This window comes from Podarcis erhardii, assembly GCF_964252035.2.
Source record: "Podarcis erhardii genome assembly, chromosome: 2".
Lineage (NCBI taxonomy): Eukaryota > Metazoa > Chordata > Lepidosauria > Squamata > Lacertidae > Podarcis > Podarcis erhardii.
Window position 1 is genome coordinate 112,524,222 of NC_138498.1, and position 27,205 is coordinate 112,551,426.

Genomic DNA, 27,205 nt, shown 5'->3' on the forward strand with positions numbered 1-27,205 from the left:
GCCGATCAGAAGGTTGGCGATTTGAATCCCTGCGACAGGGTGAGCTCCCGTTCCTCAGTCCCTGCTCCTGCCAACCTAGCAGTTCAAAAGCACATCAAAGTGCAAGTAGATAAATAGGTACTGCTCCAGCGGGAAGGTAAACAGCGTTTCCGTGCGCAGCTCTGGTTCGCCAGAAGCGGCTTAGTCATGCTGGCCACATGACCCGGAAGCTGTACGCCGGCTCCATTGGCCAATAAAGCGAGATGAGCGCCACAACCCCAGAGTCAGCCACGACTGGACCTAAAGTTGTTACAGTAATTGCCACACTTTTAACATGGGGGAGATGCTGGTACTTTGTATCCTTTAGTACCGCCAGAAAAAAGCACTGATGGTGATGATGATTATGAAATAATAATATATTTCTTATTCCCTGCTTATTTGACTGGATTTCTCCAGCCACTCTTCCAACAGAAATACAAAACATCAAACAGGGCTGCCTTCAGAGGTCTTCTAAAAGTCAGATAGTTGTTTATTTCCTTGACATCTGATGGGAGGGTGTTCCACAGGGCGGACGCCACCACTGAGAAGGCCCTCTGCCTGCTTCCCTGTAACCTTGCTTCTCGCAGTGAGGGAACCACCAGATTGCCCTCAGAGGTGAACCTCAGTGTCTGGGCTGAACAATGGGGGTGGAGACGCTCCTTCAGGTATACAGTATAGGAGTTTAATGGTTAGCACCAACACTTTGAATTGTGGTCGGAAACGTGTTGTTCATATGGGCACAGACTTTTTGGCAGCGGCAGGGAGATGTGGGTCTAGTGCAGGGGTGGTGAACCTGCAGCCCTCCCAACTATTGATCTGGGCTACAGTTCCCATCATCCTTGACCATTGGCTATGCTGGCTGCAGCTAATGGGAGCTGGGATCCAACAGCTGCTGGAGCATTGCAGATTCCCCACCCCATTCTGGAGAGCAGATGGCAATTAAGCAAGATTTATTAACAAGGCCACTGCACGTTGGTTTATTTCCTTTCCTCTTAAGAACCTGAGGCAGAGTCTTCTGAGCCCAAGGCGCTCACAGAGCCGCCCAAAAGTGCATCCCAGCTAAAGAAAGAAGCCAAAAAGAAAGAAAAACTGGAGAAGTTTCAGCAGAAGAAGGAAAAAAGCCAGCAACAGCAGCAACAACAACAGGGGGAGGTAAGAAAACATAATAATAATAATAATAATAATAATAATAATAATAATAGTAGTAGTAGTAGTAATAATAATCATCATCATCATCCTTCCAGTAGCACCTTAGAGACCAACTAAGTTAGTTCTTGGTATGAGCTTTCGTGTGCATGCACAGAGTCAGGGAAGATTTAAACATTCCAGAAAAGAAGAAAATAGGATCCTTGTGTGTCAGAGAGATATTTTTCAGTGCTGTCTATTCCAAAAAAAGAGCTCCCTGCATGTGGAATGCTAGTTTGTTGGGGACTGAGGGATTCTTGTCTTGCCAAGATTTGAGCAGATTTGGGAGATGTTTGGGGAAAGGAGAGGGAAGAGAAGTTCCATGACACTTGTGCATGCAATGTTTTGGATAGATGCCACCCAATGTTTGTTTAATTATTTTATTATTGGCTATCACTGTACGTTCCCAGGGCAGGTTGAATCAATATAAAACGTCATTTCAAACAATTTTCAGTCAGAAGAATAGAGTGGGTTCTTAAAATACACCTCAAGTTGGTATGTACGTGTATATATGCGTGTGTATCACTAATAATAAATAAATAAAATATATTTTAAACCTTGCCTTTTCCCAACAATAAATAAAACTGGGAAAAGGTGAGGTTTAAAAAAATTGCACACTGAACTTGCCTGAATTAAGGAAAATAGCGAAGAGCTCGGGGCAGGGGGTGATAATAGTGTTTGAGGCCTGTTTCCACCTTCCTGCCCCCATCCTGATTCTTTGCAGAAGAAGCCAAAAGTTGAGAAGAAAGAGAAGAAGGATCTAGGGGTCATAAGCTACAACATCCCAACTCCCCCAGGAGAGAAAAAAGGTAATGTAAGTGGGGTGGGGGTGGGAGGGAGCTGAGCAGGGCTGGAGTTCTCTGCCCCACACTGTGCTCAGGCGTCCGACATGCCAATTGTGAAGTCCGTTACCCAAGGGGGGGTCATAATGTAGCCAAAGCAGCAGCACCCAAACACAGCAGGGAGGTATTAGGAGGCCTCGAAGTCTGTTTTCTCCTTCCAGATGTGGAGAGCCCGATGCCTGACTCCTACAGCCCCCAGTATGTTGAAGCCGCCTGGTACCAGTGGTGGGAGAGCCAGGGCTTTTTCAAGCCAGAGTATGGGGTGAGTTTGAGCATGGGGCAACTGCGGGGCGGGATTTTCTCACCCCACCCCCCCGGGAAGGTAACATGGCCAACCCAAGAGTTTTTGGCGCCTGAAGCCAACAACAAAATGGCCGACGTGCACACCCCGCAGCCAAGGAAGAAGGGGCGAGTGAAGATTACACCATGGGTGAACAGGGGTGGATAAAGATCTATGTTGGGATCCGCTGCCTCTGCGGACCTTGCTGCCTGAGGCGGTCGTTTCGCCTTGCCTAATGGTTGGGCCGGCTCTGTGGCTGATTCCCGGAGGGCCGCCTGCCTCACGAAAATTGCTCTCCTTTCCAGCGTCGTAGCGTCTCCGAGCCAAACCCCAAAGGCCTCTTCATGATGTGTATCCCTCCACCTAATGTCACCGGATCCCTCCATCTTGGACACGCCCTCACCAATGCCATCCAGGACTCTCTGACCCGATGGTGAGGTTTCCTTCAGTTGCCTTGACTACAGCCTTCTGGCCTTACGCTAGGGCCCTTCCTAGATGTCTCTGTCAACCTGGACCCTCTGGGCCCCACTCCTTAACTGGCATTCTTTGGCCTTGCCCCAGTTTTGCCCTGCCTGAGAGCTGAGAGCCAGTGTGGTGTAGTGGTTAAGAGCGGTGGACTCGTAATCTGGGGAACTGGGTTCGCTTCCCCGCTCCTCCAGATGCAGCTGCTGGGTGACCTTGGGCCAGTCACACTTCTTTGAAGTCTCTCAGCCCCACTCACCTCACAAAGTGTTTGTTGTGGTGGAGGAAGGGAAAGGAGAATGTGAGCCGCTTTGAGACTCCTGAAGGGGAGTGATAAAGCGGGATATCAGATCCAAACTCCTCCTCCTGATTCAGGTAGCCCTGACTCCCAAGGGGCAAGGAGCTTTGTACAGGTCGTTAACACATACATCCGCAGAATGGGTTACAGTGCGCAGAATTCAGATTCCCGAGAATCGCTGCACTTTCGATTGGAACAAAACAAGTTCACGTTCCTAACCCTCATGTTCTCAAATATACACTTGAAAAGGGTGTTCAGAGCTCTGCGGCCTCTGTAGCGCCTTTCTCTCCCCATGGCCAACCCAAACAGAGGTTATGTAAAGGTATGCAAAATGGTGAATGCGCTAAATACACTTGCATAATTTGTACAGGTTGAAGAATCGGGCTGTTCCCGGTATGGAGGCTTGCATTTTAAATGAAAAGTAGCCTCAGGAGGCTACTCTTTCGACCAGAGGATTCCAAGGAGAGGGAATTGTCCTGGAATTCTACTCAATATTTATCCAGAGCAGAGCCTCAACGTGTAGTTAGCAGAGTAAAAATTTAAACACGTTACAGAATTCCCCCAAAATAGATCAGAGGCAATTATGTTTCATCCAGCAGAGCTTTACTGAAGGCAAATGAGTATAATGGTCACAAATCCAATACATTCAGGATTGGCACCGTCCATAAGAAATCCAGTTGTTTAACTTAACTTAAACTTACAATAACTTATAATAGGTCTAAACCTTAACACTAAGCATGCTATGTACAGAACACCACGCTGGAAGGAAAAGAGATAAAGTGAAACCCAGGCTCCTTCTGGCCTTACTACTAGAGTCAGCATGACCTTGATTGAAAGAGATAAGAGAATCAGTTTAGGCCAGCTGTACTCAGCTTCTCTGAAGGAATAACCCAAACATCATGAACCTTCTGCTTGTTTCTTTCACACAGAGAAGCTTCCAGAACCCCCTTGAATTAATTAGAATAGGAAAGATCTCTACACATCAGATCAATACTTTCTGTACTAAGAAATGCAAACTGACAGGAATGTGTCTTGGACCTTTCCCCAAAGCTAGTTTGTTGGAAGCCGCCCAGAGTGGCTGGGGAAACCCAGCCAGATGGGCGGGGTACAAATAATAAATTATTATTATTATTATTATTCCCACTCAAAATCCCCCTGTTCCTGTCCATTTGCCTCTGAGGTATTCTGGAGAAAGAACCACACTTTCTGAGCACGAGTATGCCACCCTTTGAACGCTGGGGGGGGGGGGAACCCCAGGGTTCCCCAAACAGGAGCATGGCCTTCAAGGTCAACGTCGTAAGTTTGGCATGGCCAAACTTGGCCCTCCAGATGTTTTGGGGCTACAATTCCCATCATCCCTGACCACTGGTCCTGTTAGCTAGGGATGATGGGAGTTGTAGTCCCAAAACATCTGGAGGGCCGAGTTTGGCCATGCCTGTCATAGGAGGATAGCTAACAAAACGTGTCCAGGTGTTGCTGGACTCCAACTCCCATCAGCCCAAGTTGTCAGGGATGATGGGATTTGTATTCTGGCAGCACCTAGAGAACGCTGCATTGGCTGTTCCTGAACGACGTCGCCCGAGGAACAGCTGCTCACGCCCCCTGTGTCTTCCAGGCACCGGATGAAGGGGGAGACCACTCTGTGGAACCCCGGCTGCGACCACGCCGGCATCGCCACGCAAGTGGTGGTGGAGAAGAAGCTGTGGAAGGAGCAACGGAAGACGCGGCACGACCTCGGGCGCGAGCTGTTCGTCGAGGCCGTCTGGAAATGGAAGACCGAGTGAGTTGTCTCAAGGCTGGCCCCGTTTTCCTGAGCGCCTTGAACCTCGTCCCTGTGCCGTGTCACGTCTTCTAGAAACACGACGTGCTCAGAGTGCTTTTTCCCTCTGGCTCTTTTCTTGCAGAAAAGGCGATCGGATCTACCACCAGCTGAAGAAACTGGGTGCCTCAATGGACTGGGACAGAGCATGCTTTACAATGGACCCGGTAATAATAATAATAATAATAATAATAATAATAACAACCCCACCCATCTGGCTGGGTTTCCCCAGCCACTCGGGGCGGCTCCCAACAGAATATTAAAAGCACAAGAAAACATCCAACATTAAAAACTTCCCTAAACAGATGTCTTCTAAAAGTCAGATAGTTGTTTATTTCCATGACATCTGGTGGGAGGGCGTTCCACAGGGCGGGCGCCACTACCGAGAAGGCCCTCCGTCTGCTTCCCTGTAACCTCACTTCTTGCAGTGAGGGAACCGCTAGAAGGCCCTCGGAGCTGGACCTCAGTGTCTGGTCTGAATGATGGGGGTGGAGACGCTCCTTCAGGTATACTGGGCCTGACGGATAAGATCAACCTGGTGGGACGCTTCTATTAACCATCGCTGACCAGTTCAGGAAATGACTGGTCATGCCAATAGCTTTCTAGGACAGCAGTGACAGACTTTTGAATTAGGGGAGCCTCTTAGTGTTGCGTCCCCCCCAATGTTGTTTTTTAACTAAACCCCAAGATCCACCAACTGGATTTTGCAGTTATATTTCAGAGTCGAACGGACTGCGATTTTGTTTGCGTCCTGCAAAAGGTGGAAGCGGCTGAACTGAACTTCTCCCTTGCTTTGCCCACAGAAACTCTCCAACAGCGTCCAGGAGGCTTTTATCCGGCTGCACGAGGAAGGCGTCATCTACCGAAGCACGCGCCTCGTGAACTGGTCGTGCGCCCTCAACTCGGCCATCTCCGACATAGAGGTGACAGGGTTGGGAGAGGCTGGGCAAATGGGATGCTGTCGCCCCAACTTCGGTTTGCCCTAGTTGGTCAGCAACCCCACTTGCTTGCCTTCCTACTTTCAAGCTGGCCAGGTGTGGCCCTGAATGTCAGCTCCCTCCTCCTCAGCCTTAGCGTGGCCAGAGTCACACCATACATTTAAAGACCACTTTAGACAGCCATGGCTTTGCCGCAGAGGATTCTGGGAGCTGCAGTCTGTTACGGGTGCCGAGGGTTATTAGGAGACCCTCGTTTCCCCTCACAAGGGCTGCAGTTCCTAGAGTGGCCTAACAATCGATCCTTTCTCACAGGGAATTCTGGGAATTGCAGCTGTGTGAGGGGGAACCACTCCCAGAATTCTTTGGGGGAAGCCATGCCTGTTTAAAGCAGTATCACATCACTTTGAAGGTACAGTGTGAAGGCGGCCATTGTTGAACTCGTCAGGGAAGGAAGAGGAGGACAAAATGAGAGTCATTGGCTCCGGCACCCCCTACTGTTTGCCCCCTTACTGTCTCCCCACCAGCCCCCTCTGGGTGGGAGAGAACGCAGGATGGGCATAGGGCCAGCTATTGCCCCTGTGTTAGGCCCAGTGAGAAGAGGGTGACACACCTTGGGCACCTTCCTCTTCCCAGGTGGACAAGAAGGAACTTACGGGCCGGACACTCTTACCTGTCCCCGGCTACGAGAACAAGGTTGAGTTTGGGGTGCTGGTCTTCTTCGCGTACAAGATCGAAGGTTCCGGTGAGTCAGGAGACCTCGTGGGCAGTTGGGTTGGGATCAGGATCTGACACCCTTTCTTTTTTCTCTGACTCTTGGCTCGCTCCATTGTGGGACCAGCGTTTCTCAGAGAGGAGCACTGACCCACTGTTTTCCTTCCAGTGTGGTGTAGGGTTCAGAGCAGTAGACCCGTAATCTGGGGAACTGGGTTCGCTTCCCCGCTCCTCCACATGCAGCTGCTGGGTGACTTTGGGCTAGTCACACTTCTCTGAAGTTTCTCAGCCCCACTCACCTCACAGAGTGTATGTTGTGGGGGAGGAAGGGAAAGGAGATTGTTAGCCGCTTTGAGACTCCTTAGGGTAGTGATAAAGCGAGATATATCAAATCCAAACTACTACTACTCCTCCTCTTCTTCTTCTTCTTCTTCTTCTTCTTCTTCCTCCTTCCTCACTTCCTCCCTAGATGAAGAAGTGGTGGTGGCCACGACCCGTATTGAGACGATGCTGGGGGACACCGCTGTGGCTGTCCACCCCAAGGATCCCCGGTACAAAGTAAGTAACCCTGAGGGCCGCTAGCAGAGGGCGACTGAAATCAAAACAGAGTCCGGAGAGCAATAGGAACGAATAAGACTTTACAAAGGGTACAAGGACGAGGAGAAATAAACAGGGGGGCTTATCGTTCTTGTTGGGGAAGAAACTCCATCAGAACAACTTTTTCCTCCCAACTCCACCAATTGTCAAATCTCAATAAGTTTTCCTGGCTGACATATAACTCCTTAATAAATAACCAATAAACACATGAGACGTAACCGGCTGTGTTCTTAGATAAATACGATATACTATTCATAGTATCAAATTGTAAATTTCGACAGAAGTAACTCATAAAGTTCAACAAACAAAGCAGAAGACCCAGTGGATCAGATCATACTATAGTCAGTTCATGCATAAGGTCCACCCTTGTAATGGTATCCATTCCACCTGTCTGTTCATAAAGTCCAAACCATCCACATGAAAGGTTGTTACAGTTCCACAAAATCCTTTCGCAAAGTCTAAGACAAGGATTTCCGGAATATAGGCCTTGTTTCGCCATCCTGGGCTTCATCAGTAGTTAAAGCTCATACAGGACAGTGGATCCTATGGCATAGTAGTAGCTGTTGAAATTTACAATTTGATACTATGAATAGTATATCTTCTTTATCTAAGAACACAGCCGGTTATGCCTCATGTGTTTACTGAGTATGCTTTACGTGACCATAGGTTTGTTTGTTGTTGCTTTGACATATAACTCCTAGCATCTGCTTCTATCCAGCCCAATACTGTAATAGGATGATTGATTTCTGGCTGAAAGATCCCTGCTGCTGCACTTCCTAGTGAAAGACAAATGAACACCTTTATAACAATAAAGGTTAGATTTATTTGAAAGTGTTGTTGCAAGCATAGGGTTAGTACCAGAGTGTCTCCGAAAAATTTTACACATCACTTGGGAAGACAGGCGAACTAATATCAGTATACTGGAAGAAGCAAAGATCATCAGTTGCAAAGCAATGATTCTTCAACATCAACTTTGTTGGACTGGTCATGTTGTGTGGATGCCTGATGATCGTCTTCCAAAGCAACTACTCTATTCCGAACTCAAAAATGGAAAGCGTAATGCTGGTGGTCAACAAAAGAGGTTTAAAGACTGTCTCCTGGCAAATCTGAAAAAATGTAGTATAAACACTGACAACTGGGAAACATTGGCCTGCGAGCGCTCCAGTTGGAGAACAGCCTTTACCAAAGGTGTCATGGGCTTTGAAGACACTCGAACTCAGGACGCAAGGGAGAAACGTGCTAAGAGGAAGGCACGCTTGGCAAATCCACACCGTGGATCAACTCCCGCCCAGAAACCAATGTCCCCACTGTGGAAGGACGTGTGGATCCGAAATTGGCCTCCACAGTCACTTACGGACTCATTGTTAAAACTGTGTTTTTATGGAAGACAATCTTACTCGGTTACGAGTGATTGCCAAAGAAAGAAGAAGTACCAGAGTTTAGGTGCTTTTTCTCAATTGTGCCTGGGGCCTGCTCTGTATTTTCAGATATGGTTAGTATGCCCAGACTGATGAGGCAGCATTTCCTGTATTTGCCCAAGCTGCTTAAAAGCTCCCTCCACTTTTTTGGAATAAATGAAGGACAAGTAATCTCGTTTCACTCAATGGAATATGGCACCTTAGTTAGTGACGAAAGTTGTAACAGGATGAGAAGGCAGTTCAGACACAGCTGGTGTGGACATCCTTTGACCCTCCAAGTGTTGCTCCAGCTCCCATCAGCCCCGTCAAACATGACACTATTGGCCAGGGATGATGGGAGTTGTAGTTCAGGAAAATCTGGAGGGCCACAGGCTCCCCCACACTTGAAAATATAGGATATTTTGCCATAAGAAGAGTGTTACAGGAATGGAGAGCTGAGTTGGTTGGGCTGCAAATACGTGGAATGGATCTTCTCTTAAGGACTGGATGTGGGCAATAGATTCTACTTCAGATTACCTTTTTGGAGTATTCTTTATTCGGATGATCTGGGAATACTTTAGCTAAACTTTTCTTCTCTCTCTCCATTTGTCTCCCAGCACCTGCACGGCCGGAGAGTCCTCCATCCCTTCACTGCTAAGTGCTTGCCTATAGTTTGCGACGACTTTGTAGACATGGAGTTTGGAACTGGTATGTCTGTTTATATATATATATATATATATGTATAGATACAGTGGTACCTCGTTGTGCGTCTGCCTTGTTGAGCGCCCATTCCGTCCAATGTCTGCGGCAAACCCGGACGTACCGGAATGGGTTACTTCCGGGTTCGCCGCTTGTGCATGTGCAGAAGTGCAAACTGCTTCGCGCATGTGCGCAGATGTGGCCCTTTGTCCAGTGTCCTTTTCGGCCAGCGACTGGGGCTCTGGAATGGATCCCGGTCGCAAAACGAGGTACTACTGTATATATTTATATTTATTAAATTTTCTGTTCTACAATATTCATTTAAACAACCTTAAAATATCAGTGATTTCCCTTCTTCTCTTTCCATGGTTCATTTTGCATAATGTAAATCACTGCATATTTTATATAAACTAAACCATTCAGTATTCCATTATTACATCCATCAAAACTAATTTACACTGTTGAATTCATCTTAATGCTGCCAACGTTTTCAAGTGTACACAATCCCCCCCCCCCCATATTCAATAAACAGTTCCCAATCTTCTCTAAACGTATGTTCTTCTTGTTCTCTTATTCTATATGTTAGGTCTGCAAGCTGTGCATATTCCATCAGTTTAAGTTGCCATTCTTCTTTAGTTGGGCCGCAGTGGTGGCATACATAAATAAACTTTTTTTGACACCTTGGAACTTCCATCTGAATTATCCCCAACAAAAAGGACTCTGGTTGTTGTTGTTGTTTGGAAAGTGTTTTTAAACATTTTTTTTCCAACTTATTATAAATTATTTCCCAAAAGAACTGGTATGTCTAGGTGGAGACACTCCTTCAGGTATACTCGGCCGCGGCCATTTAGGGCTTTAAAGATCAGCACCAACACTTTGAATTGTGCTCGGAAATGTACTGGGAGCCAATGTAAATGTTAATTTAAACTTTCCCCCCTCCAAGTTTAGTTTTGTGTTTCTGACAGCAAGCTTGGTTTTTCAGCTGAGTGAAGGTCTTCTGTGAAAGCTCAGGCAAGTTCTCCTGAGCTCAGTGAGCCTTACTCGCAGGCACAGCAGCCTTGGTTCACAGACATTTGTAACCTTTGCGCTGCTGTGGAACTCCCTCTTGAAAGACTTGTTGGTCGTGTATTAGTTTACACACACATGCACTATTTGCACTTTCAGATTGTCCTCCTTTGGGTGGTGACTTGGCGTTTAGGGGCACGCTGTTTATGTATTTATAGTGGTACCTCAGGTTAAGTACTTAATTCGTTCTGGAGTACTTAATTCGTTCTTAACCTGCAACTGTTCTTAACCTGAAGCACCACTTTAGCTAATGGGGCCTCCCGCTGCCGCCGCGCCGCCGGAGCACGATTTCTGTTCTCATCCTGAAGCAAAATTCTTAACCTGAAGCACTATTTCTGGGTTAGCGGAGTCTGTAACCTGAAGCGTATGTAACCTGAGGTACCACTGTAATAGGATTTATACACTGCCTGATCATGTTTTTTTAAAAAATAAAGTCCTCAAAGCTATTGGAGTAGGTGGAGCTGTTCCTGATGAACTTCAGCACCTCAGGGTCTGCAGCTGCACTGCCGAGTGTAACTTGAAGAGCCTTCTGGTTGAAGGCTGGGAAAAGCACCTGCCCAACTGCATGCCTTCAGCTGCACTTATGGGGTGGGCAGTTGGGAAGCAACCTGAACAGCCACCAGTCAGATCCAAAGGCAGGATGGATGCTGTCCTCTTCTAATATCTCCTCCTCCTCTTCCTGCGTCTCTCAGGTGCTGTGAAAATCACCCCGGCCCATGACCCGAACGACTACGAGGTGGGCTTGCGCCACGGCCTCGACTTCATCACCATCATCGACGAGACCGGCTGCCTCGTCAACGTGCCCCCCACCTTCCAGGTATGGATGGGAGGAGCGGGTTGTATGGTGGATCTCTGTTGGAGATTCAGTGCCAGTTTCTGAGAACCACAAGTGGGTCTGGGTAGCGGCGTAGCTAGCCGCTTGGGTGCCTGGTGTGGCGTGTGTGTCCTGCAGTCAGGGGCAGACGCAAGCCCCACGCTGCTTGAAAAAGCAGTGCGGAGCTTGCAGGCAGTCTGCCCACCGCCTCCCCCCACCCCAGGAGAGACACGTGGCTCAGGCATGCTGCAGGCCCCATGGTGTGGCGCACAGTGTCCCCCAGTGCCCCCCACCTCACCTAGCTTCCAGTGGGGTAGGAATAATGATAATATTAATAATAAATTTTTATTTATACCCTGCCCTTCCCGGTTCAGGAAACCGGGCTCAGGGCAGCTAACAACAAATTTAAAACACTTAATTGATGCTACAAAGAAACCAGCATAAAATACAGTATAAAACATGAATAACAATAAATTCACAATTCAAAAATCAATTTAGGGGGGAAATCCATCCAATAAACATTAGATGATCACCAGGACTAGCTGGCTAAATTAGTCCTATTTGGGCCGGCGAGGAGACCAGGGGAGAATTAGCTGTGGGATCCCAGAGCGGGTAATCCCAGAGCGGGATTAGCTGTGGGATCCCAGAGCGGGGGAGGGAAGGAAGGGGAACAAAAGATCAGGCCAGGTTCACACTGAAAGCCAGGCAGAATAGCTCTGTCTTACAGGCCCTGCGGAAGGAAGTTAAATCCTGCAGGGCCCTGGTCTCATGGGACAGAGCATTCCACCAGGTCGGAGCCATCACTGAGAAGGCCCTGGCGGAGGATAATCTAATTTCCTTAGGGCTCGGGAAGGGGGGTGCAGTGGGTGTGGGAGTTATTTTTTTCAAAAAAAGATGTTGTGAGCCCATTTTTTAAAGAAACACACACACACACACACACACACACACATTTTTGCCATTTTGTCACCCCCCTGAGTGATAACACCTGGGGTGGACTGCACCCACCACACACCCCTTCCTACTCCACTGGGTCTGGGGAGCTGTTGCCCTCAGGTCCCGCTTGTAGGTCTCCCAGAGGTTGGCTGCTATGAGAGTAGGATGCTGGACTCAGTGGGGCTTTGGCCTGGTCCACCAGGCGGTTCTTAATGTTGCGATTGGACAAAGCAGCCTCTGGTTTCATATCTGGGAAGGATAAGGCTGTGGGTAGTTGCTGTCTCCAGTATTGGAGGTAGTAGTAGGCCTCTCTGTGGAGCCGCAAGCGGGGAGGGTGACTATGGCATTCAACCCCTTCTTGAGGGCTTGAGGTTAGAATCTGGTTGGCCACTCTGAAAACAAGATGCTGGACCAGATGGGTCCTTGGCCTAATCCAGCAGGCCTCTTCTTAGATGTTTATAATCTGTTTATGCCTGGTCCTGGTTTGTAATGGGTTGAAGGATGGGTTTGGCATCCGCTAGGAGCGTCAGGATCCCATCTCAGTGATTTGGGCCTAGGTCACTGACATGGACCTTCCAGTCCTCTCATTTTTTCTGTGGGATTTGACATCTTTCCACAGGGCCTGCAAGATGGAGCTGTTCCGCCTGGCCTTCAGCTTAGACTCACTATGACCCCTTATATGGGATTTGGTATATTAATTTTCCAATGGCTTTTTTGCTGGTCCATGTAGGACCAGCATGGATAGCTGGCTCGGGGGAATATCTGATGTTTCCTCCCTTTATGGTCTTGATTTATGGGCTACTACTAAAATGAGTCTGCATTTAAGCTGTATTAAGCCATATTAACGGTTTGTTTGTTTGTTGTTGTTTTCTATTACATTTTATTGTAATTTATGTTTGGTGTTAGTCACCCTGAGCCCGGCCCGGGGAGGGCAGCGTATAAATATTATTATTATTACTACTACTACTACTACTACTACTACTACTACTACTATTCTGATGTTCAGTGCTTGTTGCTTAACCCCAGACACTATAACTAAAGGTAAGCAGCATGCTTTGGGGAACCTCAAGGTTTTCAGAAGTACCAAAATACGTTTAGGCAAAACAGTAGCAGCCCTAAGGTAGGGGACCTCCTTCTCCCACAAAACCCAACAACAGCCAAGAGAGGACTTGCTCAGTAGCTCTAGTGTGGTGGCTGACTGTTGTGAGAAGAAGAAAGGGAGGAAAACTGGAGGGGCACGTGTGGAAAAAGGAGCCAAGTTTCTGGAATTCCTGAGAAACAGTGTTCCACGCTGCAACATTTTGTTGTAGATCCTGCTGCCAGTTTACCTTCTCCTTAACCCGTTTCCAGGGCATGAAGCGGTTTGACGCTCGTCGTGCTGTGTTCCAACTTTTGAAGGACGCAGGGCTCGTGAGGGATGTGAAGGACAATCCCATGGTGGTACCGATCTGCAGGTGAGAAGAGGATGATGGGGGAGAGGAATAATTTTGATCTGGGTGGTGGGACCTTCTGGTTTTCGGCAGGCAGCCCTGTTCTCTGAAGCAACCTCTTCGTGGATACTTAGGTTGCACCTAACATAATGGGTACCGTCTGTCAGAAAAGGGTGTTGATGTTATGGGAGACGTGTGTTCTGAGGTGCATAAAATCAAAAAAAGAGAGAGTTGGAAGGGACTTTGGAGGGCCCTCCAGCCCTGACGCCTTGCTCAGTGCGGGATCTACGGTGCCAGATGTAACTGATGGGTGTATGTTCAGCCTCTTATGAACTGCCTCCAGGAAAGGAGGCAGCCCATTCCAGTTGTATCACTGCTACAAATGTAGAGTCAAACCATACTCTATCTGGTTTCAGATGTAACGGCAAACTACGGTTTGCACGAACCAGATTGTGAGTGAGCCAATGGGCCCATAACCTAAGGAGGTCAGAGGAGTGTGCATGCTCAAAGGAGCGACTCTGGTGGCCAAACCATGGTTACGTATGAACCGTGAGAGATGGTTACTGGCCCATGGCTAAGCTATTGAGTTTACGGTGAGATCCTAACCATGTCTGCTCAGAAGTAGTTGGGGGAAGCTTCAAAGGGTGCGATACCTTGGGGGGGAAGGATTCTGAGGGGAGGAGGGTTTTGGAACTGGGTAGATGGAAGGGCATTCTGTATGCAGAAAAGGTGGAAAATACCTTGCTTGGTGTGGAGAATCGTAGAGTTGGAAAGAACCGCAAGGCTTCATCTAGTCCAACCCCCTGCAATGCAGGAATCTTTTGTCCAATGTGGGAATCGAACCCACAACCCTGAGATTAAAAGTCTCATGCTTTTACTGACGGAGCTATCCCAGAAATAGGAAGAGTAATGAATCGTTCTAGTAGGAGCCTTTATTATCATGGGGATAATATCATTGGCGCTGGCTGCACTCGCTTGCCAGAGCTAATCCTGTTTCCCACTCCCCCTCCCCCTCTGGATGCCTGCAGCCGTTCCAAAGACGTGGTGGAGCCGCTCCTGAAACCCCAGTGGTACGTGCGTTGCGACACGATGGCCCGCGGAGCGGCCGAAGCAGTGCGCCGGGGCGACCTGCGCATCGTGCCGGACTTCCACCTCAAGACCTGGTTCAACTGGATGGACAATATCAGGTGAGGGTTGCTGTGGGATTGCCCAGTTCCTGTGGCGCTGTAGGGGGAGGGTGCCGAATGGGTGGGTGGGTGGGGGGCATAAAAGGCAGGCAAAGGGGACAGTAAGAGCCACACGTCCTTTTGTTCCGGCGAGATTTCTGTGTGCCTGATGGTCCTTTGGTTTTTGTGTGCTGTGCGCATGCATCCAGATTCGCCAGACGATTTAGTGTTCTGTGCTGAGGGCTCTTATGACTCTTTTCTTTCTCTCTCCCCCCACCTCTAGGGACTGGTGCATTTCTCGGCAGTTGTGGTGGGGCCACCGTATCCCGGCATATTTTGTGACCGTTAACGACCCCTCCGTGCCCCCCGGAGAGGTAAGACACTGAGGGCAGATGGTGGGCCAGGTAGCCGAGGAAATGAAACACGGAAAATGTTTGGGATGTCTAAACGGCCATCTCCACGGTCCTCTATGAGCAGGTAGCCCAGAGTGGGATTAGAGGGCTTGGAGGAATGCCTGGAAAAGAGCTATTTCCCTGTTATTAAATTCAGATTTCCAAAGAGAAGCTGAAAGCTAAGGGGCAACGCTGCTGCTTATTTGAAGCACCCCCCCCCAAACATTCTTTAGCCGAATAAAGGCTTCCAGAATGGTTTGCAATAAATCAATAATAACAGAGCCCTTGCCCTTCTGGTTTATAGTGCGAAAGAAACAACACAAAAGGGAGAGGAAGAAAAGGAGCCATATTGGGCGCTATTGTTACAGAATGCACAATAACAACCTTGTTTCCTTCAAAATAAGGAATAAGCTTATGGGAAAAGTCAGGAAGCATGCAGCAAAATGCCTGGGAAAGTCTCGCAAAAGGAATATGGTAGCTTACCCTGGAATAAAATGAGACTGTACATGCATGATCCCTGTCTCTCTTCTGGGAATGAGCATGGGTGGAAGATAGAGAGGGGTGTGTGAGGGGCGTATGTGGCCCTCGGAAGGTGGCCTGGAAAGGAAAGTGGCCCCTGAGCTGGAAGATTCCCCCCCCCCCCCCGCTTTATAGCTTGTATTTATTGTCCCATGTTTTTAATCAAGTTGGGGAAACTGTTTTAAATAATCTGTCCTCTTTTGCCCAGGATACGGATGGTAGATACTGGATAAGCGGCAGAACCGAGCAGGAGGTCAAAGAGAAAGCAGCCAAAGTCTTCAAGGTGCCTGCAGAAAAAATCTCCCTCCGGCAAGGTACAGCAGGGGGAGGGATAAGGTGGGTTGGTGGGAGATTTGCAAGGAGGTTGTGAAGCAGCGGTAGCCGTCATCTTATCCTGGCTGCCGTCCTCATCGCAAAGAGGGACTCCCATCTTACACATTACACACACACCTGCGAAAGCGTGGTGGTGGGGTTGCCATACGTCCAGATTTTCCTGGACATGCTCTGGATTTCTAGGGTGAAATCACCACCTGGGCGGATTTTATAAATTTTGAAAAACATCCGGGTTCTTCTTCTTTTTGCTTGCCCTGAGGGAGCAGGCAAGCAGTTTGGCCGGCTGAGCGGGCCCCGCTTCTGCCCCTTTCCGAGTTAAAAGCTGCACCAGGCCTCCCTCCTCTTCCTCTTCCCCTCAGTGGTCTCCGGGTCCCGGCCTGGCCGCAGGCCCTGGCGTCACTGCGGAGCCACTCGCCAGAGGAGGCCCCCAAGGAGGCAGGCATGGTGGAGGCCTGAGGCAGAAGGGCAGAAGTTGAGGCGGAAAATGGCATCCCCCAGGCAAGAAGCCTAACCCGCCCCCGCTCCTCAATATCATTGCTGCCTGCCGCCACAGGAAAGTCCTCTTGCGGCTGCCAGGGGTATGGACTCGCTCAAGGGACCTGTCAGCGCTGTGCAGTGCGAGTCCCCTCTGACGCAGCTTGGGGGCCACAGCTGCTGCTGGGGAAGGGCCAGCCAGGACCAGAGAGGATTGTTTGGGGGTACACCATGGCTGTTAAAGCATGCTTTAAATGTATAGTGTGTGGGCGCGATACTCAAAGCACAATTGTGATGTTTATTTGCCCCTTGAACAGGGTGAAAAGTTACTTATTCTTGGATTAGATGAAAGCTAAACTTGCTTGTTAAGGGACGCGGGTGGCGCTGTGGGTTAAACCACAGAGCCTAGGACTTGCTGATCAGAAGGTCGGCGGTTCGAATCCCCGCGACGGGTTGAGCTCCCGTTGCTCGGTCCCTGCTCCTGCTAACCTAGCAGTTCGAAAGCACATCAAAGTGCAAGTAGATAAATAGGTACCACTCCAGGGGGGAGGGAAACGGCGTTTCCGTGCGCTGCTCTGGTTCGCCAGAAGCGGCTTAGTCATGCTGGCCACATGACCCAGAAGCTATACGCTGGCTCCCTCAGCCAGTAAAGTGAGATGAGCGCCGCAACCCCAGAGTTGGCCACGACTGGACCTAATGGTCAGAGGTCCCTTTACCTTTACCTTTACCTTTAAACTTGCTCAAATATAAAGGTCCTGATCTCTCTCTCTCTTAATAGATGACTCTATATATTTCTCTTGTCTCCTTCGCAGATGAGGATGTCCTGGACACCTGGTTCTCGTCCGGTCTGTTTCCATTCTCCATCTTTGGGTGGCCAAACCCCGTAAGTCCCTCTGTGAAGCAGGACTGTCAGGCCTTAGTGACGTCTTGGCCTTTTACTCCAGAATCTCTGTTGGGAGATTCAGGGAAATACTTTGCACAGTTCAGATATGGAATTGTCCGCAAGATGCAGTTATGGCCAACCAGATGCCTGTAGCAAACCTGCAAAGCTGGATTTGAATTCAAGACCCAACTTTTCCCTCCTGCAGTTTCCAGCTGCTGGTATTTAGAAGGAAGCTGCACTCACTAAGCAGAGCCATCATAGCTGGTAACTTTACCCTCTGTTAATTTTTCTAACCTTTTTAAAGCTGTCCAAGTTGCTGGACCTGTGGGAGTGAGTTCCGCAGTTAAACTGTATGCTGTGCAAAGAAGTACTTTCTTTTTTCTGCCCCTGAAACTTCCATCATTCATAACAGCATTCCAACAGTTCATAACAAGTTCCGGTGTTGCGAGGGGAGAGAAGCCTTTCCCGATCCATGATGTTGCAAACCTCTGTCATGTCTCTTCTTAGCTGCCTTTTTTCTGAACTGAAAAGTCACAAATGCTGAAGCCTTTCTCAGTAGTTTCTCCATCCCCTTGATCACACTGATTCCCCCTTTCTGAACCTGATGATGAGCCTCAGGTCTTAGCCTGTCCGTGGCTACTAGCCATAATGGCTGTGTCCTACTTCCCCTGTCGGAGGCAGTGTGCTTAGGAATGCCTAGTTGCTTGGAAGAACGTCTGTTGCACTCAGGTTCTGCTTGGGGACTTCTGAACTGAATATGCAGGATTCATACCCCCCCCCCCCCACCATCGTTCTTATTCGTTCAGCCTCTCCAACTTTTCATTTCTCTTCTAGAGCGAAGATCTCCAAATTTTTTACCCGGGGACCCTTCTGGAGACTGGGCACGATATTCTGTTCTTCTGGGTAGCCCGCATGGTCATGCTGGGCCTGAAACTTACGGGGAAGTTGCCGTTCAGAGAGGTGTGGTTTTCCGCCGTCCCTCCCTCAACCCCATTCTTCATGACTGTATGTGCTCAGGGTGGCTTATGTCACATGCATGTACCCATAGGTTCCCTGCACAAGCATGCAATCTGCCATTTGCTGTGCAAGGTTTTTGAAGTGCTTACTTAAAAAATAAAAAGAGTAGCCAAGTTACTAGTCCTCATGGAGGTAACACAAAAACCTGATAACACTGACGTTCCACCCCCATCGTTCAGCCCGGACACTGCGGTCCAGCTCCAAGGGCCCTCTTGCGGTTCCCTCCCTGTGAGAAGTGAGGTTACAGGGAACCAGGCAGAGGGCCTTCTCGGTAGTGGCGCCCGCCCTGTGGAACGCCCTCCCACCAGATGTCAAAGAAATAAATCTGGAAGGAATATCTGACTTTTAGAAGACATCTGAAGGCAGCCCTGTTTAGGGAAGTTTTTAATGTTTGATGTTTTATTGTGCTTTTAATATTCTGTTGGGAGCTGCCCTGAGTAGCTAGAGAAACTCAGCCAGATGGGTGCAATATTATTATTATTATTATTATTATTATTATTATTATTATTATTATTATTAATTTTATTATTTCAGGTATGCTTATCCATGCAGCTGCTTATTGATCACTTCAGTGTTAATGATCTTTGCCCCCAAACACACTTGATTGAACCCAGTCCTCTTGTTCTTGGGGTCAGACTTGGAGTGCTGGGAAACCCAAATATCGTGCTGGCCAGTTCCCCAAACATAGATTCGCTTGAAACTACCACAGAAGTTTTACTGAGGCCTAGCCACTTGATCCTTAAGTTGCAGTTCTTCTGTAGTTACATTTTTCTGTTTTAGAGGCCATAACCCTTGCGTGTAGCATAATTAGTTTTTCCTCTAACGGAAGCCCTGTGAGGACCAGCTCCTGCTAAATCCTGGGGAAATGAGTGCCGTTTGAAACATCAATCCCTTTCCCACGAGAAAAACACTCCCCTGCAGAGCAAAATGTTAGAAAATGGCATGCAAATCATCATATGTAGCCATTTTACTTTATGTACACACATGGAGAAGCCTGGTATTCCTGCAGTGTTAGATACCTTAAGAGATGTGTGCAGTCAGCTGTTCATAAACATCTTCATGCTTTGCCCTGCTGGTCAGCTAATGCATAGTGTTTCAAAACATTCCCTGAAGATTAGAGGGATTGGGCCAAGTTCACAATTGCAAGCCTCTCCCCTCTTGCCTCCCAAGCATACATTTCACCCCTCTTCCTCCAACTAACCCTCTTTCTGCGACTCCTGCCAGGTTTACCTCCATGCCGTCGTTCGGGATGCTCATGGCAGGAAGATGAGCAAATCGCTGGGGAACGTGATTGATCCATTGGATGTTATTACCGGCATTACGCTGGAGGTAACCTATGGTTTTAGGCCAGGGAGGGGGAAGCCACCAGGCCACACACGCCAGATGTGGGGCTGGGAAAACGAGGGCTCTTATCTGGGATTTTTGCCTCCGTAAAGTCTCCCCTATTGCACATCCTGCTTTGTCGTCCAGTGAGAAGAAAAACCCTTTTTCTTTCCCCCACTTTATATAATTTTTATTAAAAAATTCTGTTTCACAATTTAAAACACTCATCTAAACTTTAAAATATCAATGACTTCCTTTCTTCTCTTTCCATGGTTTGCATATCATAAATCCCTGCACATTTGACATAAACTAAACCATTCAGTATTCCATTATTGTATCCATCAGAACTTATTTACACTGTTGAATTTATCTTAACGCTGCCAACGTTTTCAGGTGTACACAATTTTTTACCATACATTCAATAAACGTTTTCCAGTCTTCTCTATACGAATGATCTTCTTGTTCTCTTATTCTATATGTTAAGTCTGTCAGCTTAAGTTGCCATTCTTTAGCTGGGACCTCACTTGTTTTCCATTTTGGGGCTAATAAAACACGGGCTGCAGTAGTAGCTTACATAAATAACCTTTTTTGACACCTGGGAATTTCAGTCTGAATTATCCCCAGCGAAAAGGACTCTGTTTTGTTTTTTGGAAATGTACTTTTAAACTTTTTTTTTTCAATTCATTATAGATCATTTCCCAATACTCTTTTACCCTTTTGCAAGTCCACCACATGTGAAAGAACGTTCCCTCAGCCTCTTTGCGTCTCCAGGTGCAACTCTTTCCCTCTTATCTGTCTCTGCAGGGCCTCCATGCACAGCTGCTAGAGAGCAATTTGGACCCATCTGAGACAGAGCGAGCAAAACAAGGACAGGTAATGTGTTTCCCCCCTGTTGCCGCCAGTCCCACCCCCCTAATGCTGATGTTGTAATGGATGCTGCAAAGAACACCAACATGACATGACCGTGTGTGCATGTCTCTATATATGTCAGTTAGTTAGGATGCTAGGCTCAAGGTGCTGGTGGTCTTGGTGTACAATACGCAGCTTGAGACCAGAACACCAAATAAATTTGCTGCATCCCCTATCTACCCAACCAAGCGCTGTGTTCTGCAGGAGAGGGCATCCTGCAAATGCCGTCCTGCCCAGGTCCCTTCCACACAATGTTAGAATTAGGGCTTTACTGCGGTGACAGTTCCTGTCCTGTGGAACTCCCTGTCACTGCATGTTAGGCAGGCGCCTTTTTGGCCTCCTGCTGAAGGCATTTTATCTTTCAACAAGGCTTCTAACACCTTCATCCCAGTTGGCCTGTCCTGGATCTGAACTGACGATATGTACGTGTTTTTGTTGCTTTGAACTGTTTTTGTATTTCTTGTCTTTTAAAGTTGTTGGCAGCTGCTTTTGTATTTGTTATTAAATTGTAAAATTCCTCCCAGAGGCTTCATGAGAAGTGATTCAGTCGAGAGAGAGAAATACAGAGACGAAATACAGTCGTACCTTGGAAGCCAAACACCTTGGCACTTGTACGTTTTGGCTCCCGAACACCGCAAACCCCCCGGAAGTGACTGTTCCGGTTTGCGAACGTTCTTTGGAACCCAAACATCCAATGGAGCTTCTGCGGCTTCCGATTGGCTGCTGGAGCTTCCTGCAGCCAACCAGAAGCCGTGCCTTGGTTTCCGAAAGTTTTGGAAGTCGAATGGACTTTTGGAACAGATTCCTTTTGGCTCCCAAGGTATGACTATACCCACATACACAGTCTCCCTCCCTCCCAGAATTATATGATAGCTTCAAGTTTACATATTAGACACACATTCTCAACTGGAAGCCAGTCTAAATAAGCACTTTCAGTTCTGAGAACTTAATGGTGAGGATTAAATACTTTACTTGTGATTCCTTCGCAGAAGTCGGATTATCCCAACGGGATTCCAGAGTGTGGGACAGATGCCCTCCGTTTTGCTCTCTGCGCCTACACTTCCCAAGGTAATTTATCCCTCTGCCTGACTTCATTCTCTCTCTCTCTCTCTCTCTCTCTCTCTCTCTCTCTCTCTCTGAAAGAGGCCCTGCTGTTGTTCTATCCCTGCTCCAAAAAAGGGTTAATGTTGAGCAGGAAGAAGTTCACAAAAGGGTCACTGGAATGATCCAAGGAGCTGGATATATAATACAGCACAAGATATTATGGGCTGTCCCTTGAATCCACTGGATGACATCGTGGAAGAACATTGCCTCAGGAGAGTGAGGAAAATTCTCAGGGATGATTCACACACTGGCCGGCACTTTCTTGATCTCCTGCCCTCAGGCAGATGATACAGAAGCATGATTAGTCACACCAACAGGGTAAAGAACAGCTTCTATCCATGGGCTGTTAGGCTGCTGAATGAAAAGATCACAACAGGGCAACGGACTTTCGGGTTTGGTGGGTGTGCGTCAGTAAAGGAGGGGAATTAAGACTAAGAGAGCTGAGTGGGGGGTGCGCGTGTAATCTCACTGTATACAAGTTGTACAAGTGACAATAAAGTATTTCAATTTCAGTGGACCCTTTCCTTGATGCAGAAGGGCTCTTGTGCCTCTCCTGCTTGTGTCTCACAACATTCTCTGCTCCCTCCAGGACGGGATATAAACTTGGACGTGAACCGCATCCTAGGCTACCGCCATTTCTGCAACAAGCTGTGGAACGCGACCAAGTTCGCCATCCGCGGTCTCGGGGACGGGTTCAAGCCGCAGCCCAGCCCAGAGGTGAGCCTCTTTTCAAATGATTCCCTACTCCATTCTCTCCACCCCGCCCCTGCCCCATCTTTTTTGGAAGGGGGGGGCGTTTAGGGCCTCCTGGAGCTCAGCACAGACTGCAGGGTTTGGAGATCCAGTACGGCACAGGGGTTTGAGAGTGCTGTCAGGGAAAACGCAGCTTCAAATCCCTTCTTAGCTGTGAAGCTCGTAGTGCATGGGTTGGCAAACGAAGGCCCGAGGGCTGGATCCAGTCCAATTGCCTTCTGGATCCGGCCTGCGGACAGTCTGGGAATTGCAGCGTGGATCTGATTCTGATGTTTCGGGCTGCGCCTCTTCCTCCCCCTCTCCCTCACACAAACCGCGGCATCGCCTCCTCCCTCCCTCCCTCCTGGCTTCTCCCCGCCCTGCCTAGAGGAGGAAGGGGGCTGGGCTTTGTTGAGCTGTGGTTGGCTGAGTGCCATTTTAAGCAGCCCTCATCGTCCCTCCGCTGCCGCCGCCAGCCCCTGCTGCTCGCAAGGCACAGGTAAGCAGCCACCAGGCCTCATCTGGTGCTGTATAGAAGGGAGGGGAGAGTCGTGGGGGGGGGGAAGATTCCCCCCCCAAAAGATAGTCTGCCCCCCGCTCCAAGGTCTGGGGGACAGTGGACCGGTCCCCTGCGGAAAAAGTTTGCTGACCCCTGTCATAGGGTGATGTTAGGCCTGTCGTCATTTCTCATTCCAGTCTACCTCACAGGGTTGTTGTGAGGATAAAGTGGAGTGGGGGGAGCGGAGGGGAGTCTTGTGAGGCACCCTGAGCTCCGTGAAGGAAGGCTGGTGGAAGGAATAAGGCTTGGGTGCGCCCAGGTCAGGGCGGCGGGAGTCCTAGGAATTAACACATTGCATTATCCATTTAGAAACGGCAGTGTTTTGTTGGTTTCTGAGAACTCCCAGGTAATTCCAATGAGCAAATAATCATGTGCCCTCTCGCTTTCCCGCCTCAAAGTCCTGCCCTCAGACGAGGGCCACCGGGAACGATTCCTTCTTTAACAGGAAATGCCTTTTTCAGCCCAGTGGATCGGAGAGCCTCATCGACCGCTGGATCCTGAGTCGCTTGAGCCATGCTGTGGAGCTGTGCGATGCAGGATTCCAGGCCTACGACTTCCCTGGCATCACCACAGCAGTCTACAACTTCTGGCTCTATGAGCTCTGCGATGTCTACCTGGTGAGTGGGGTTTCTGAAGGGTTTTGTTTTGAGCTTTTTTGTCCCTTTTCCCTTCTGGGGAGGTGTGACATCTGCAGCTGGTGGATAGTTCATTTTTGTTTTGTCATTTTGCTACCAAGAATACGTTAAAATGTAATTCGGGGGGGTGTGAGGGCCTAGATTAGGCCTGTGGCACTCCAAGACGAAATGTTGGGACTACACCACACTGGAAGAATGGCAGATGCAGCTGATGGACTATATGCAACTGGCGGAGATGACTGGCAGAATTCGAGACCTGGGAGAAGAAAGGATTGAAGAAGATTGGAAGAAATTTAAGATTTATCTACAAAAATATTGTGATTTAGAGGAATGTTAATAAGGATGCTTGGTTATAAATAATTGGCCATCACTAAATTGGATCGGAAATTGACGATAAATGAGATTAAGAGAAACAAAAATTTGTTGGAGAATTGTTACACTATATTGAATTGAGCGGTTATAAATTTGCAAATAAGATGATAATTTGCTTGAAAAAATTTATTAACGATGTAAGTGGGAGCGGGAGACGTGAGGAAGTCCAAAGAAGTTATGAAATTTTGTTAAAACAAAGCAATGCTGTTTATTATCTTTGTATTTCTTTTATAAAAAAACCCTAATAAATATTTTATAATAATAATAAAAAAAGAAATGTTGGGACTACAACTCCCATCATGCCCTGCTGCCGGGGCTGATGGGAGTTGGAGTCCATCAACATCTGAATGGCCAAAGCTTCCCCATTCCTTGCCTGGAGTCTTACTTTTGGACGTGGCAATCTCAGTTCAGCAAAGCAGCGCTCAGTCACAAAGCTCACCATGCAGACTTAAAGTAGTCTGAGCAGACCACAGCCCCGTCAATAATACCATAGTACCCTGATGTACTTGACAGAGCTGTTTTGAGGACCTGAGCTTCTTGGAGGAAGAGACAGGTGCAGATGTAATACCGACGCATACTGTGAAGACTGTTCTTGCATTTCTTGCATTTCAGAAGTTGCATGGTCGCCACAGGTGCACGGAATTGCATGTAGGCGAATACATGGAGTTCTTTGCAGGCGAGTGGGCAGGGTGGCAGAGGCGGGGCGGCTCATTTGCCCTTTGTCTGCTAGCCCTCTTGGTCAAAGTCCAACCTTATTTTTTAATTGCCCTGTAAGTTTGTGTTTCCATGGGAAGGCAGGTTCTCTTCTCACCCATTGGCTCACCCACTTTGGCCCCGCCCACCACCTGAATGTGGCCCTCGGAAGCTGGCCTGCGAGGGAATGTGGCCCTTGTTCCTGACTTCTGCCCTTTTGAATCCCGCCCCCCTCAGGAGTGCCTGAAACCGGTGTTTGCCAGCCCAGATGAGGCTGCGATCCAAACGGCCCGGAACGTCCTCTACACCTGCTTAGATGCCGGACTCCGTCTTCTTAGCCCTTTCATGCCCTTCGTCACTGAGGAGCTGTTCCAGCGGCTGCCCCGGCGGTCCCCCAGCGACCCCCCCAGCATCTGCGTCACTCCTTACCCCTCCACAGAGCAGGTAAATCCTCAAGCTCACAGAGTCAGGGATGTAGCGGTGCAGGGACCTTTCCGTTCATAATGGAACGTGAAGCGAAATCTTGAACCTAGAAACAATGTGCTTGTATTTATCGTTTAGCTTTGTTTTGATACAAAAGTTTAGAAGCGCATGAATTACTGGAAAATAACGACAGAAAGAGAAAACATACAAATTGTTGTTACACCAGTGTGGTGTAGTGGTTAAGAGTAATCTGGACTCGTAATCTGGGGAACCGGGTTCGCGTCTCCGCTCCTCAACATGCAGCTGCTGGGTGACCTTGGGCTAGTCACACTTCTCTGAAGTCTCTCAGCCCTAATCACCTCACAGAGCGTTTGTTGTGGGAGAGGAAGGGAAAAGAGAATGTTAGCCGCTTTGAGACTCCTTCGGGTAGTGATAAAGCGGGATATCAAATCCAAACTCTTCTTATTTACGCGTTTTGTTTTCTTAAAGTTCTTCAATCAATTATAACGCCACTTTGCCAAGCTGACGCTCTCCAGTCCTTTTCATTTCTATCCTGTCATTGAACAAGTTTATAGGCCTGCTTCAAGGCCGTCAGAGCAGTTTGAAATACAGAATAAAATAAGGAAGCACGAATAACAGTACAGTCATAACTTGGGAGCTGAACACCTTGGCACTTGTACGTTTTGGCTCCCGAACACCGCAAACCCGGAAGTGAGTGTTCCGGTTTGCGAACGTTCTTTGGAACCTGAACGTCCAGCGCGGCTTCCATAGCTTCTGATTGGCCACTGGAGCTTCCTGCAGCCAATTAGAAGCCACACCTTGGTTTTGGAAGTCGAACAGACTTCCGGAACGGATTCCATTCGGCTTCTGAAGTAAGTCTGTATAACCAACTTGGCAAACTCTGAAACAAAGTCTCATGAGATATAAACCGATCCTCTGTAGATGATGGGAAAGGCTTCCTAAAGCTTCAGTAGCCCTGGTGTTCTGGACCGCAGTTCCCATCAGTCACAGCTAGCACAGAGGGCTGATGGGAGGTGTAGTCCAAAGCCCCAGGTTCGTGAAGGCTGAATAATAATATAAGAAAGCTCAAACTTCTGTCCCTCTCCCTACAAAACCAGGAAAGGAAGTGTCTCTTTTTGGGTCAAGTTCATTGCTTTATCCCCTTCTGATTTGTTGACTTGCGATACCCAAAACATCACTTTAAACCAGGGCACTGTTAACCCTTTTCCCGCCTTACCCCAGTACTGCTGGAGGGACGAGGGCTTGGACCACACCGTGGACTTTGCGCTGAGCATCATTAGGGCTGTTCGATCGCTCCGGGCGGACTACAACCTTACCAAGACCAAAGCTGACTGTGAGTGGAGAGGGGGAAAGGGTCTTCATTTGGAACAAAGGAAGCTGCCATTGGTCTTCAGAGCCCGAACACGCGGCAAAATCTCAAGGCGGAATAAATCAGCATGTGTGTTGTGGCTTCTCAGTTGCTTGGGCCCTGTGGCTCAGAGTGAGGCTGAGAATGCAGCTGCTTGTCTCCAGGACATTCCAGGACTCATAGCTGAGCAGGGATTTGAACTCAAAAGAGACCTGTGGCTCAGCGGCAGAGCCACGCAGAAGGTCCCAGGTTCAATCCCCAGTGTCTCCCGGTAGGATGGGTTTCCTAATTTGACCAAGGGATGGAAAAGGAGATCTAAGAGGTCCTGAGGGAGGAGCCAGCCCTGCAAGGAACGTCAGCCGCAAAAGCCAAGGGAGGTTCATACAGGGCAGCATCTCCATTTCTCCAGCTCTGACCTCCTCTCCCTCTGCTTCCCAGGTTACCTGCAGTGCCTGGATCCCGGAACAGCACGGTCCGTATCTTGCTGCTCTAGCTACATCCGGACTCTCAGCTCCTCCAACCAAGTGCTGGTTCTGGAGCCTGGGCAAGCGCCCCCTCCTGGTTGTGCCGTGGCCATCGCTTCCGACAAATGCACCGTCCATCTTCTGCTCAAGGTACGCAACGTCACCTGCGCGACCAGCCAGTGAGTTTGGGGCTCTGGCATCCGCTACAGCCCAGCTCTCCGGTCTCTCCCACCAGCAACCACCACTATTCCCTGTCACCTCACTCTGTTGCCTAACTCTGTCTACTTGGCCCTCCAGCTGTTTTGGGACTACAGTTCCCATCATCCCTGACCACAGGTCCTGTTAGCTAA

The 27,205-nt window shown here is 48.6% G+C and overlaps 2 protein-coding genes across 3 annotated transcripts in view; one reads left to right on the forward strand and one right to left on the reverse strand.

The window, feature by feature from the left end:
- Positions 1–27,205, reverse strand: part of LOC309337139 (TNF receptor-associated factor 1-like) — a 261,886-nt gene that overhangs the window by 7,481 nt on the left and 227,200 nt on the right. The window lies entirely within an intron of this gene.
- The window catches only part of VARS1 (valyl-tRNA synthetase 1), a 35,425-nt gene that overhangs the window by 5,876 nt on the left and 2,344 nt on the right, over positions 1–27,205 (forward strand). Inside the window, exons 5-29 of the mRNA XM_081852336.1 lie at positions 1,016–1,170; positions 1,928–2,012; positions 2,207–2,307; positions 2,631–2,758; positions 4,701–4,865; positions 4,990–5,071; positions 5,708–5,827; positions 6,476–6,584; positions 7,023–7,111; positions 9,165–9,255; positions 11,004–11,128; positions 13,409–13,512; positions 14,517–14,675; positions 14,938–15,028; positions 15,774–15,879; positions 17,185–17,255; positions 18,090–18,215; positions 19,497–19,601; positions 20,400–20,468; positions 21,494–21,572; positions 22,198–22,325; positions 23,361–23,516; positions 24,837–25,043; positions 26,265–26,376; positions 26,830–27,005. Of these exons, the coding sequence (XP_081708462.1) occupies positions 1,016–1,170; positions 1,928–2,012; positions 2,207–2,307; positions 2,631–2,758; positions 4,701–4,865; positions 4,990–5,071; positions 5,708–5,827; positions 6,476–6,584; positions 7,023–7,111; positions 9,165–9,255; positions 11,004–11,128; positions 13,409–13,512; positions 14,517–14,675; positions 14,938–15,028; positions 15,774–15,879; positions 17,185–17,255; positions 18,090–18,215; positions 19,497–19,601; positions 20,400–20,468; positions 21,494–21,572; positions 22,198–22,325; positions 23,361–23,516; positions 24,837–25,043; positions 26,265–26,376; positions 26,830–27,005 (2,939 nt within the window). The remainder of the gene's footprint in view (positions 1–1,015; positions 1,171–1,927; positions 2,013–2,206; positions 2,308–2,630; positions 2,759–4,700; positions 4,866–4,989; positions 5,072–5,707; positions 5,828–6,475; positions 6,585–7,022; positions 7,112–9,164; positions 9,256–11,003; positions 11,129–13,408; positions 13,513–14,516; positions 14,676–14,937; positions 15,029–15,773; positions 15,880–17,184; positions 17,256–18,089; positions 18,216–19,496; positions 19,602–20,399; positions 20,469–21,493; positions 21,573–22,197; positions 22,326–23,360; positions 23,517–24,836; positions 25,044–26,264; positions 26,377–26,829; positions 27,006–27,205) is intronic.